The sequence below is a fragment of the Myotis lucifugus genome, unplaced genomic scaffold (assembly GCF_000147115.1).
Source record: "Myotis lucifugus unplaced genomic scaffold, Myoluc2.0 scaffold_31, whole genome shotgun sequence".
NCBI lineage: Eukaryota > Metazoa > Chordata > Mammalia > Chiroptera > Vespertilionidae > Myotis > Myotis lucifugus.
In genome coordinates, this window is record NW_005871079.1 from 460040 (window position 1) to 473742 (window position 13703).

Genomic DNA, 13703 nt, shown 5'->3' on the forward strand with positions numbered 1-13703 from the left:
CATTTCTGTTAAGCTGACTGAAGGTTTCCTTGCCCTTAACTGCTACTACTGGGCCGAATGTGCACATTGGCTTTTTGTAAAGATATTTAAGATGAGACTCTCTTTGTCTATATTATGGCCGAAACTCCAAAAGGTCAAGAACAAAACCACAGTCTCATGTACCCAAGTGAAATATTAGGCCACTGAGGTGAAACCCTCAAAGAAGATGGTGTCCTTAGGCCACCACACATATGCAGAGTATAAGAGATTGAAATTCAGGAAACCAAAAGAGGAGTTGTGAGTTGAGAACAGGTTTGGGAAAAGGTGCACTGTAAGTCTTATCTGGAAACATACCCCTCTGGTTTCAGTTGTACATAATGGATTTCCTACCCCAGTACCCTCAGGCTTCAGGAGGCTGTGTGGGACCCTGGGAGATGCAGATTCACAGGGGAGCAGTAAGTCAAGACACTGGAGTTTCTCTGGTTGTCTTATTATTCTAAGTGACTATACGAAATAGCACTTTAAACTACCGTATTTTTTTTTTTTGGTATTTTATTTGGATTTTGTTCAGGTGCTATGGGACTATAACAGAGTGAGCCCCATGCAAACTAAACTGATCAGGGGTACTTTTATTATTGTTTGTTCATTTGTAAAGTCTCACCCAAGGATCCTCACAACACTACCAAAGGCCCTGTCACAATCACAGTCAGACTGCTTCTGAGGAAGTGGTGCATGTCCTGTAAACTCAGAAGGATTTATTTAAGATATATTTTTATTGATTTCAGAAAGGAAGGCAGAGGGAGAGAGAGACGGAAATATCAATGATGAGAGAAAATCATTCATCAGCTGTCTCCTGCATTCCCCCTACTGGGGATGGAGCCCATAACTCAGGCATGTGCACTGGGAATGGATCCATGATCTCTTGGTTTGTGGATCGAAGCTCAACTATTGAGCCACACTGGCTGGGCTCAGTAGGATTTTAAGTACAAGCACATCTGATGCTGTCAAAGGAAAGCAAATAATTGTATTAAACACATTTTCTTATACAGTTAATGAATTAATGCCAAGGCTTTTTTGGAACTAACAGGACCACATTGATGAGCACATTAGGTTAGTATTAGTAAAGGGTGTCCCAAAATTCACACAAGAAGTAATTTTGATAGAAAACACAGGTTTATAATTAAAAATAGTAAATTTTTTATTGATTCATAAAGTATACAGTATAGGGTTATGTATGGAATAGCATATCGGGTAAATGGTCTTCACGGCTTTGCTGGCACATACGCACTCTTTTGTTGAAATTTTCCATGACCGTTTTGCATGACCCTCAGCAACACCCTCACGAACTGCTTCGATGTTTTGTGTTGAACGACTTGTTGAAGGACGGCCAGGGTGTTTAAAATCACTAATTGATCCAGTCTCCCTAAATTTTTTAATTAATCTCTTCACAGTTGATGAAGTTAAATCACTATTCCGACCATATTTTGCACGAAAATTTTGAACTGTAGCTGCCAAACTTTCATTATTTTTAAAATATTGCTCAACAATGAAAACGCGTTGTTCTTTCATGTAGCGCTCCATTTTTAATAACCCTGAACTGTCAGCTGTCATGCCATCTTTTTTTTTCATTGGCAACACTTTATGGCACAAATGGCGTAAAATTCAAATCTTGCATGAATTTTGGGACACCCTTTATTAGCAGTATTGCAGTCATTTTAGACTTCAAAATAGCAAATAAAGAATAGTACAGAAGTATGCTAATATTCATTTTATGAATAAAGAATAGCCAAGTGGGCCTCAAATTTGGCATTTAAAAATTAATGACCCTAAAAAGAATATAAAGAGATATAATTACACTGGATCTGAGAAATTCAATTATCATTTATTTAATAGGCTCAGGTGTGTTTTTCTTTGTTTGACACAGTAGAATGGTGTTTTGACCACATAGTCTTAGCGATGCTTGTATTGAGATCTAAGTACCTGAAAGAGGCATATAGATGAAATTCTTGTAAATGGAATAATTTTAAATGTCACTGTGAAAGAACAACTTAAATCAGGAGAAAGGAAGTTGTTTGGGGGTAGTGGATTGTTGAGTCCTGTCATGCTTCCTGTCTCCATTATCTCTGAGCTTGGAGTTGATGCCATTGGTTCCAGCCTTTTTAACCTGGAAGTACTTTGGATTGTCTTCTCCAGTATTTATTGGCACAATTGAATCTACCTTTCCTGTTTCAGGAATTCTGTATCAATTTTGGCCCGCTGAGTGTACCTTCCTTGTTGTCTGCTGCAGCTATGGGTTTATTCTAGCAAATATCTTCTCGCCATTCCGAGGGGTTTGGGACAGGAATGAAAGTAGGTGTCCACCATTTTATCCCATCACTCTCCTTCATAACTCTTCTTCTGTATCAAAAATCAGGCCCAAATTTAACTTTAGAGAAACTTGGATTTAATTTTTCATGTACATTAATTTGCTTAAGCAAGAACAAATGGAGCTAAAAATGTGCAATCACACACACACACACACACACACACACACACACACCCCTACTGTTTATCTGTCTATTTATCCTACTTTGTGGACTTAGTTTTTTCTCAATCCCTGGATAAAACCTGTGCAGTTTCTATCATTTTTATGGTCAATTTTTATGTCTATTGGCCACATTTCAATAATTAAAATATATAATCAAAATTATGAATTTCATTTAAATTTAGATCTTTTCCCTGCCGCCATTTAGAGTCTGCGGCAGGCCAGAGGTCTGCAGAGGGAAATATGTGGGCAGGGCAGGTTTAACTGTTTTTCTATTTCTTCATTTCTCTGCTCCTCCTTCCTTCTCTCAGACAACTAGACAGCTAAAAAGCTCTCATGGGGTAACTTTACTAATATTAATTACTTAACTGAGACCACTGTTGTGACAAGACTGTTTTGTTATCTGAGAGTGATCAGAATAAAATATGGCACTTGTCCAAGATTTATTTCTTCTCAGAACAGAGAATGAACCATCCCAAACAGGCTAGCATAAACAGGCAGTGGAAAAAAAAACCAATGAAATTTTTTTTTCTGATTGTACTCCATGAGTCCCAGTTATTCAAAACAGTAATGGGGTGGGGTCCTCTCTGCTCCTCTGGGATCCTTTAAGAAGTAGTCTGTGTACGGCACTACTGAATTCACCTAGATATGAAAACAGCCAGCATTTCTAAGGGCAAAACTGCTGCTGAGAAATAAGAACAGCCTTTTGGATGCTTTTTAAAGATAAAGACTTGACAAAGTCTCATTGGTTACTTGTTGATGACAATGACATTTTTGGTAGTGGTGCAGAAAAGGTACAGTTGGTAGGGGAGTGCTGTTTAACAGGGTAAAATAAGACTTCCTCATTTGTAATTAAAGATCTAAGATAATGAATGCCAACTCCTTCATTACAAAGTGAGGTGCTGAATCACTCATGTAGAATAGGCAAAGCATTTGGGCTGCAACTGATTTTTAGCCCCCTGGCCTCTCATCCACCTTGACGATTAAAAAAAAAAAGATTGAAAGGCCGAGAGTATTTGGAATTTGGAGGAGTCATTTGAAGATAGTGTGCATGCTGAGTCTCACACCTGTTGTCCCCAAGGGGTAGGGGTAGTAAGTATGTCCCATTCATTTCAAAGCTTTTGAGTAAGGCTTCAAGGATACTAGACAGGGGACTTGATCAGTGTTTCCTGACGTTGGAAGACTTGGACTGAAATCTGACTCATTCCCGATGCAGCCAGTGGCATCAGAGGGGAAAACTGATTTGGGAAGTACCTGCACTTCCTTCTATATGGGTCAGAGGGGTATGCTTTCTGGGGATCCTGTAAGAAGCTCAAATGTCAATCATCTGAAACAATTGTTGCAAGAGAGATTCTGCCAGGGAGTAAGTCATCCTCAGCAGGAAGAAGCTGGTTACCCTCGAATGTGGAATTGGAGTGTAAGTCCTAAGTGACCTGCGTGTTTCCCATATCAGCCTCCCCGGTTATATGTCTACTGGGTTTTCTTAAATGCAGCACATATGGGAAGAGTTTATCTTGGAAGATTACAAGTGAGGACTAAAAATAAATTGTTATTCAGGAAAATAAAGAATAAGCATGATATTATGAAGTGAACTTCCTGCACACATATTAGACATTTTTTATATTACCATTTGACTCAAGTGAGACTTTACTATGCAAATTAAATGGAAATGTTAGTGATTATCCTGTGGGTTTGTGCTGTGTTAATTTAGCTGATTCACATACCAAATTGCCAATCTCCAGTTTGTGAGATATATATATATATATATATATATATATATATATATATATATATATATCCCAAAAGACTTTTAAACATATGGAAGTGCTTTTATAAATTACCCACCCTTATGTCAGGTTATGAACATTTCTAGACCAAAGTGATCTTTCACATTAAGATGGTATAGGATTAGGTTTGCCTACATGCAACACAAACCACAAATCAACAGTGGCTGTTCACATACAGTTTTATTCTTTCATGTAAAAAGTCTGGAGGATAGCAGGCCAGGACCGGTATGGAATTTCGACAGATTAACAGAGACCCACTTCTTCCAGCTTTCTGCTCTTCCAGCATTTGGGTAGGGCCCAAGACAGCTGCTAGAAACCTGTCATTATGTCTGCTTTCCATGCAGCAGAAAGCGGGGAGGGGGAAGGAGAGGAACCTTTCCCGGAGGTTGTATAAATTACTTTCACTTATTCATAAGGGAGACTAGAAAAACATAGTCTGAAACACCAAGGTCCCAGCTAAAATTTTGGGTTCTATGATGAAGATGGGAAGCCTAATACTGGAGGATAACATTTGCCTATGATATAGGACAGAGGGTGAGAGTGGGCTCTAGAGTCAGATGGCTTCTCTTTGCTTCTTGGCTCCACTGCTTGTTAGGTTGTAACTTTGATCAAGAGTCTAAAACTTCCCATGTCTTTATTTCCTCAGGTGTAATGTGAGAGTAGGAGAGTTTTCATGAGCACGTAATGTGAAGACATTTTGAGTGGTGTCTGGCCATGTGCTATGGTTATTACCATTATCCTCATGGTTTACTATAACTCACTAAGCTATAGTCAGTATAGCCTCTGGAGTTCACTACTGTAGCTCCAGAACTTAGTAGGATGCCTGGCACATCATAGACATGGATGGATGAATGAATGATCCAGACTGCGTGAGTTTTGAATTGTGAAATTTCTACTTTTTCCGTGGTTTACATGGGCATTTCTTAATCCCTTTCAACCTTAGTTTTCCCTTAAGATGAAGATAAACTATTCCAAGTGTTCTTCCTTTCTCCCTCCAGATTCATTCTCTACCCTTCTAACCCTGCTCTGTGCCAAGGAGGCTGACATTTATGGATTGCATCAATGAGCTCCCTTGCCCTCTGGCTTCCTGTTGGGATTCGCCTGTAGAAGGCACTGACAGGTGTTCAGAGGTGGGAGGAGAGTTGGTTTGCTCATTTGTTCCTATGGCTTCCTTTCTACAGAGCCATGGTTTGTCGGTGGCTGTGTGCTATAGACAGAATGTTTGGGTCCCCCAAAAGTAAATGTTGAAACCCTAAGCCCAGTGTGATGGTATTAGGAGGTGGATCATTGTGAGCCCTCATAAATGGGATTGGTGCCATGTGAGGACATGGTGAAAAGATGGCCTTCACCGGACATTGGATCTGTCAGCGCCTTGATCTTGGACTTCAAAGCTTCCATAACTGTGAGAAATAAATTTCTGTTGTTTATAAGCCACCCAACCTATGGTATTTATAACAGCAGCCTAAGGTGGACTAAGACACTATGTGTCTGTTCTGAAAGCCACAACTATCAAGTGGCCCTTTCTTTACAACTAGGTCTTTCTGGGTTCCAGTGATTGCCCCTACCCTACGGCTCCCCACTATTGTGTCCTCATGGCACTTCAACATTGTTTGGGGGTTTTCTGAATGCTGGTCATACTTTTAAAAATACTTCTTTTATTAAACTCTCCTCAGTTCCCCATTTTATTCTACTTTTTGTTCATTTTGTTCTGTGACCATGATTGATACACGATATTAGTAGGGTGGCTTTGAGCATTTAATGAAATAATAATGCATACAAAGTGCTTAATGTGGTGTCTGACACAGAATAAGCACTCAATAAACTTAAACTCCACTAATGTTACTATCTTCTGCTTTCTTTTACTTCTCATTATTTCAATATATTTGTTTCATAAAATTTTCAAAGATGTTGATTGCTTTGTTGACGTGATCATTGCCAAGAATGATCAGAGCGTAACTAAGGCAAATTTTTGGGTCAAATTTAAACCTTAAAACAAAATGGTGGCTAGTCATCTTCCCCTGCTGCCAAAGATATGTCTTCTTTTTTATTAAAGCATAAACTATAAAGCATAAACTATACTGTGTCCTATACCATTGACCTGTTAACTTGGGGATCTAAGAAGAGGAGCAGTTGAGCTGAGGGTATAGGAATGAGAACTTGGAAATTGGGCTAGGAGGCTGTGGTCTTAGAGAACAGGGTGAGAGAAGCTAAGGATCTGTAGAGCCATGGAATAGACTAGGGAAGTAGGACCAGAGACTGTAGTTAAAATTGCTTTGAGTTGTGGTGATTCCTAGTTGTTGCAAAGCCTTATTATATTAACCCACAGTGGACCAAAGGCATATGACTATAGCTATGATAGCAGTTGAAGTCTTCAAATTTCTAATCAGTGGTTTCTCTTTTTTTATAAACAAAATCTAATGGGATTAATGAGATCTGGGGCTTCATTGAATGTGTTGGGGAACCTAGTTTTTAGGATCAGGAACAATAATGGGTTCTGGTGGTGGTGGTGAGTTCTGGTTCTCTGCTGTGAACTTCTACATTTATGATATTCTAGAGTTTTGTATGAAACTATTCAATCCTCACTGTCTGTTTTTGTTCCCAAGATCCCCTAGATGTTACCCATGTTGCATCTGCAATTGGTTTGTGTACATCTTACAGTCTGCAGATTTTTCTCATAGTAATAATTGCTTTCTAATTCATTGAATTATCATCTGTGATAGAAAATGGATAATGATGACGGTGATGATGAGGATTATATCTGAAGTCCTATTCAATTTATAAAGTGATTGCTATAAATAATTCCTTACTTAGGGAAATAAAATATATTAAACTTGAGAAGGAAATAGAAAGCAAATATAATTAATATTTAGTTGAATGCAGAACTTTTCATTTCATAGAAAAAACTAATTTGATTTTTATTTTCCAACAATGTAAAGTAAGAAATTGCCATTTTTACATGTTTATGATGAAATAGCTGCTATAAGATATCACTTATTTTTTAATGTCAATTGAGTCAACAATTAAAATCAGAGTCTACTTCAACAAAAATATATTTTGGTAACTGATTATTTTTACAATTAATTCATTTTTCTTACATTTGGCTTCTGTTTTTTTTTTTTTTCCAGATTTGGATCTCAGAAACACATGAACAAACGGCACGAGTTTTTTTAAACACAGAATTGGCTCAAATAAAAAGCCGTGCTTTATTGAATGAGGAAACATGGTGCTCTGGGATTGTTGAAAGGTATTCTTAAAATGAAGGGGTATTGAGACAAATATGAAGGTTAAGTTCAGCTCTGGAATGTTTCTGCTACACTGCTTCACAGTTTATCATTTTCTTCTACCCAATCGTGTTTCCCTGCCCCTTATAGACACTTTCATGAAAAATCTCTGATAAACTTTTTGAACATAAAAAAAAAAAGAAAGGTATTCTTAATATTTTTCTTTGCTTACGGAATAGGGAATGCAGGAAAGGAGTTATGTAAGTACCGAAGAGGTCTAGTGGCACTAGCTACACACTACAGGAACACTTAAAGCACAGGAGCACATCTCATGCCTCCATGCTGTCTGCCTATGCCATTCCTTCTGTTTGGAATTCCCTTTCCTCAGTTTGCCAATCAGCACTACTCATTCTGGGTCCAGCTAAAATGTAATTTTTACATGTTTTTTTCTGGTCAAGGATCTGAGTAGGTTTGAACCCCAGCTCCACAATTTACTTGTGAACGTTATTTGGTGTCTGTAACCCACAGTTTGTTCACTATAAAATGGGAATCATAAAAGTATCTACTTTTATGAAGTTTTATAGAGTTTTTCTGAAGTTTAGATGAAATAAAGTATGAAATGTGCATAGAAATATTGCCTGAGTTGCATTAAGAATTAGCTAAACTGTTATTAAACAGAATTAATTGCTTTTACCTCCTTGCCCTTTGAGCATTTTGTTTGTGTTTTGTAAACTAGTTGGACTTACACTCTAATTATTTATATGTAGGTATGTTTCCCTGAGATAGACAGTCTTTTGAGGGTAGGAACTGTTTTTTAGTCATATCTGTAGTCCTGCAACCTGGCACAGTACCTTTCCATGGAAGTGTGTGATATAGACTTTCTCTTATATTTTAATTATTGGACAATGCTGTTGAAGTAATGACGGAATACTGACATTTTCATTTACACATTGGGACATTTTATTTTGCAAAGTGCATAAAGTTATAAACATGAGTATCCTTTAAAAATAATTATCATAAAAATTTAGCACCAAGTTAGTTTTCTATGGCTTTGATAGTTCATAAATGCCAGTCTGACATGCTTCTAAAATTGTTATCTTGTTTCCAGGGACACTGGATTGCCTGTGACAGGCTTTGGAGCTCTCTTTACCAGACACCCACCAGATCGGCGCAGGATGTAAGTAGTCCTTAAACTGCTGCAGATTGCACAAATGTTTCTTAGTGATTCAGGAGGTTTGTTTGCAGGGGTGAAGGTGTGAGGGGCGAACCAAAGTCAACAAAAGGCCCTTTATGTGGCAGCTTTCAGACTTCTTTCCTTTAACAAAAGGTTATTTTCCATCAATGTGCATAATGTTAATAAGTAATAGTCAACCCATCTTATTTATGGTTTCCATATTTGCAAATTCTCATACTAAAAAATTATTTATAACCCCCAAATCAATAATTGGGGAGTTGTTGCAGTCATTCATGAACATATAGAGTGTGGTGAAAATTTTGAGCCACCTTATGCATACATTCCCAGTTTAAGTTGAGCAAGGTAAGGCTCTGCCTCTTGTTTTAGCTCTAGTACTGTATGCAAGTGTCCTTTTCAAGGTCTACTTAGTGAGTGTTTTGTTTTGTTTTTTAATTGATGAATTTGCTGTTTGAAATGGCTCCCAAGTACTGTATGGTGCTAAAGTGCTATCTGTTATATCTAAGCACAAGAGGCTGTGATGTGGAAAAAATAAGTGTGCTAAATTAAGCTTCCTTCAGGCATGAGTTATAATGCTGTTACCTGTGAGTCCAATGTTAATGAATCAACAATATATATTAAATAAGGTATCTTTAAACAGAAACACACATAAAACCAGTTACATATTGGTTAGTTGATGAAAATATTATAACCAGAGACTCCTAAGACTCTAACTCCATATTTCTCCAAGGAGCATTTGCTAATACAGTGTTCAGCATTTGCTAATACAGTGTTTGTAGTGACTTTATAGAACATAACTGTGAATAATGAGAATTTACTATAGAGCAAGAGACTAGCAACTTTGCCAATAAAATAAATAAAATTTGTGTTGGGGGTGGCATGACTTGTTACTACAGAAAAGAGATTCCTTTTCCACTCATCTGTTTAAAGAATACAAACTTTTATAATTTCTGTAATGATATAGAGATAAATGATGTGGAAATACAGATACTTCCAAGCATGACAAAATTCTAAGTATTGAATTGTGCATTATGAAGATATGAGTGTGTGTCATCGTCACCAGCAATTTAAATGTGCTTGCTTCCTTTGAAAACTGTCTGGTATTAGAACTAAGCTAATTTGCTGAGTCTGCCTGAGGTGGGGAGAGTTGGGGAGTCTCACCTCATTTCACAGTCACCTATAAAAATTCTGGGCAGGTATTCTAACGCTGTGGGTTCTAACTCCAATTGCTCCGGCACAGCTGGCCTGGCCTGCATCCCTCACAGCCTGTAGCACCTCTACGTGGGCTGGAAGGTCCACAAGGAGTATCCCCAGTATGATCCATGGGGAGAATGGGCTTTGGGCTTCCATCAAGGCAATGGGCTAAAAGCATCCTGCTGGCTCCCTTCTCTACATTGAAGTCTGGAATTTCCAGCAAAGACATGTGCTGGGGTCCAATCCCAGCAGGTCCAGGGGTCCCCAAAGGTGTGGACGGAGTCGGCGAAGAAGGAATGACACGAAGACAGCCTTCAGTTGATCAGCAGCCTAGTCAGGACCTCTAGCCAGGATCTCCAGCCAAAGTTCTGGTCGGAGCTCTGGTTAGGAACTGATCAGGATCTGATGATGATCTGATGAGGATCTGATGTTTATTGTCTTGTTACATCCATATTTATACCAGCCGATTTTAATCCTGTCAATTTCTATTACAAAGGTTAGGGCGTTTCTTATCTCCATTCCAGGGAGTAAAGATTATGTAGCTTAACTACCCGCCTGGCACTTAATTAAGGGGTTGTATCCCCTCCCTAACCTCAGGGAAAGATCCCCACCTGGGGAAACAACCTTTCTCGGAGAGGTGACCTTGGTTAAAACACATGGCGCTAAAGAGAGCAAACATATTAAGAACAATATGCTATATATGCCAGGTCCCTTGAAACATATGCTGTGCAGATGTTTCTTTCCTGCAGCGACTGTGTCAAGCAGCAAGGATGGACCGGCTCCCGGCAGACATGGGAAGGTATAATGAATCCAGAGGCAGACTTTGACAACTGGATCAAAACTCTGAGAAACTCACAAGAAAATAAAGGGCTAGAGCAGGAGAAGGCTAGGGGATGGGAGGAGCAGAGAAGGGAGAAGGCAAAAGATGAAGTCTCTAACTGGAGTCTTGGTCCAGTCCAGGGTGGGAGCTGTGATCTCATTGGGCCAGGCTTAGACAGGATCTGAAAGAGTCTTATCTGTTGTGTTTGCAAACTTGGGTAATATGCTCAAAGTTGGGTTTTTGCATGGACTTTGATTGCTGTTTTTAGTCCACGGCAGAAAATGAGACAGCCAAGGTTCTACATAATAAAGAATTTGATGTCAACAACCTCCCTCCCTAAAGCTCTGATATCAGCATTGAGATCTATAATGCCAGCCACAGATAGCCAGTGGGACCCTGGGTTGTCTTCCCCAACTCCAGTTAGAGAAAGCAGTCTCAGATACAGAAGAAGAACTGGGATGTGCATCTTAAGGAGAAAGAAATGGCAGGGAAAATAAGTGTAGTTAAGCCAGAAACTGCAGTAGAGGCACTCAACCCATATTTCCCCAACTCACAGTGAAGACACCAATTTAGCCTCTCTTTTCTTGTTTTAAAATATATTATTGATTTCAGAGAGGAAGGGAAAGGGAGAGAGAGATAGAAATATCAATGATGAGAGAGAATCATGGAATGGCTGCCTCTTGCATGCCCTACACCAGAGATCAAGCCCACAACCCAGACATGTACCCCGACCGGTAATTGAACCATGACCTAATGGTTCATAGGTCAATGTTCAAACACTGAGCAACACCGGCTGGGCTAGCCTCCATTTTCAATGGACTACTTATGTAGTCATCAAAAGCGGAGGCAACTGATAGTTTTAGGAGTAACACAGATGAAGTCTCAATTGAAAAGCTCATAACACATCTAAAGAACAAAAGCATCATGAAGAATGAGCTATAGGCAACCAATATGAGAGGAAACAGACCTGATGGAGCAAATGGAGCAGGAATTTAAAACCAATGGAACAAAAAGCTAAAGCTTTATTATTTAGGGAAATGAAACAGCAGAAAATGTAGACAAAATAATAAAAATCAAGTTGACATTAATATCCCAACAGCAATACTGGATATAAGAGCATAACATTAAAGTATTGAAGGAAAAGAATTTTGATCCCACAATTATTTCAATGTGAGGGTCAAATAAAAATGCGGGTATAAAAGCGCTGGTTTCAGACTTGCTATCCTGCCATGAACCACTGCAGAACTGGACAAATACATCAAGTGTTGGACAGCAACCAGTGAGGCTCTGTGCTCCTTGAGATGGGAGGTGAGCATCACATTCTCCTCTGACTCACCGAGAAAAGCTTTTCTGGCTGTGGTATAGGCAAGTGAACCCAAGTGTAGAGCAGTGTTCTTCTTGAGCCTGGAGATGGGAATTGGAATTTAGAGCTTCTGATAGGACTGGAATTTGTAGGACAGGATATTGGAGAGAAGGAAACCTGCATGGGGTTCACCTCAGATGATTGGTCAGAGCCTGGACTCTGGGTGCACTATCAAATTAGTAGCCCTAGCATTAAAAAATCAGCTAGAGCTGTCTTTGGTATACTCTGAAATTTCACAATGATGCTCTCTCCTGTGTATTGTGTAGTAGGCTCTGGGCATACATTACCTGCCTTCAAATCCTGGGCCTTCCACTTAAAGATCTTGGGCACATTTTGTACATCAGTTTCTTTATCTGTAAAATGGGAGTAATAATTATAAAGGCACCCATTTTATAGGGTTATTGTGATGATTAAATAAGTTAATGTATGTAAAACAATTAGAAGGGTAACTGATGCACGTATGGTAAGTGCTGTGCAAGTCAGCTGGGCCAGATACTTGATGAACACTTTCAGTCTAGAAACTCCTACCTATCAGTTCAGGGCAATGTCCTTGATTTATTTCATTGATGATTTATACCTTCCATTTTCTCTGTTCTCTCTTTTTGGAAAGTCTTTATTTGGATATTGGATTGCTTGCCCTGTTCTTTTAATTGTCTTATCTTTTCTATTTTATTTTTGTCTTTACTATCTACTTTGTTCTCTGTTTCTTCAACCCTACTATTGAGTTCAATTTTTGTTTTCTGAATCCTTCTGTTTTTATAGGATCCACTATTTGATTTTATGACCACAATATCTTCTTTTACCTATCTGGAGGAGTTATACTGATAGTTTATTTTTCTTTATTTTTTCCTCCACGCATACAGTCTCTTATTTTGTCCAAGAATGCTCTCTTGTTTCTGTTTGTATTATTTGTTTGTAGTTATGTATCTTCCATGCTAGGGGTTTCCATCAAGTGTTCGGAAATTAATCCTTAGTTTTCTCTTCATGAGATGAGGCTTTTCGGGCCTGTCAGTAAGGCTTATTGACTTGGAATTTCACTGGATCTAGGTGGGTCTTTTTCTTCTTCTTCTTCTTCTTCTTCTTCTTCTTCTTCTTCTTCTTCTTCTTCTTCTTCTTCTTCTGTTTTTTTTTTTTTTTACAGAAGCTCTTGTGTCAGTATTTTAGTCTTTCTGTGGGGGCTGGTCAGATTCCCCAGAGGAAGCTCTCACCCATCTGAAAGGTGAAGGGCTGGGGCCTGTGTTCCTGCAGCCAGTAGGGCAATTGGCTGGGACATCAATATTCATACTTCATTGTGTATGGTCACTGAACTATGTTGTTGATCAAGGACTTTCTCTTTTACTCTTTCCAGTGAATAAATTTCTAGCTTTCTGCTGGCAATAACCCAGCAGTGTGGAGTGCAGTTGGGGCCTGGAGTTCTAACTGCTTCTCAGACAGCTCTCCCCCAGGCCTCCCTTGCTGCTTTAGGACTCCTCCTCCTCCTTGTGGGCCTTCTCCTTCTTCTTTTTTCAGAAGCTCTTGTGTCAGGATTTTAGTCTTTCTGTGGGGGCTGGGGCAGATTCCCCAGAGGAAGCTCTCACCCATCTGAAAGGTGAAGGGCTGGGGGTAGTGTTCCTGCAGCCAGTA

At 39.1% G+C, this 13703-nt stretch overlaps 1 protein-coding gene across 1 annotated transcript in view; it reads left to right on the top strand.

The window, feature by feature from the left end:
- Positions 1-13703, top strand: part of CUNH9orf135 (chromosome unknown C9orf135 homolog) — a 64143-nt gene that overhangs the window by 21296 nt on the left and 29144 nt on the right. Inside the window, exons 3-4 of the mRNA XM_006086849.3 lie at positions 7416-7534; positions 8620-8688. Of these exons, the coding sequence (XP_006086911.1) occupies positions 7416-7534; positions 8620-8688 (188 nt within the window). The remainder of the gene's footprint in view (positions 1-7415; positions 7535-8619; positions 8689-13703) is intronic.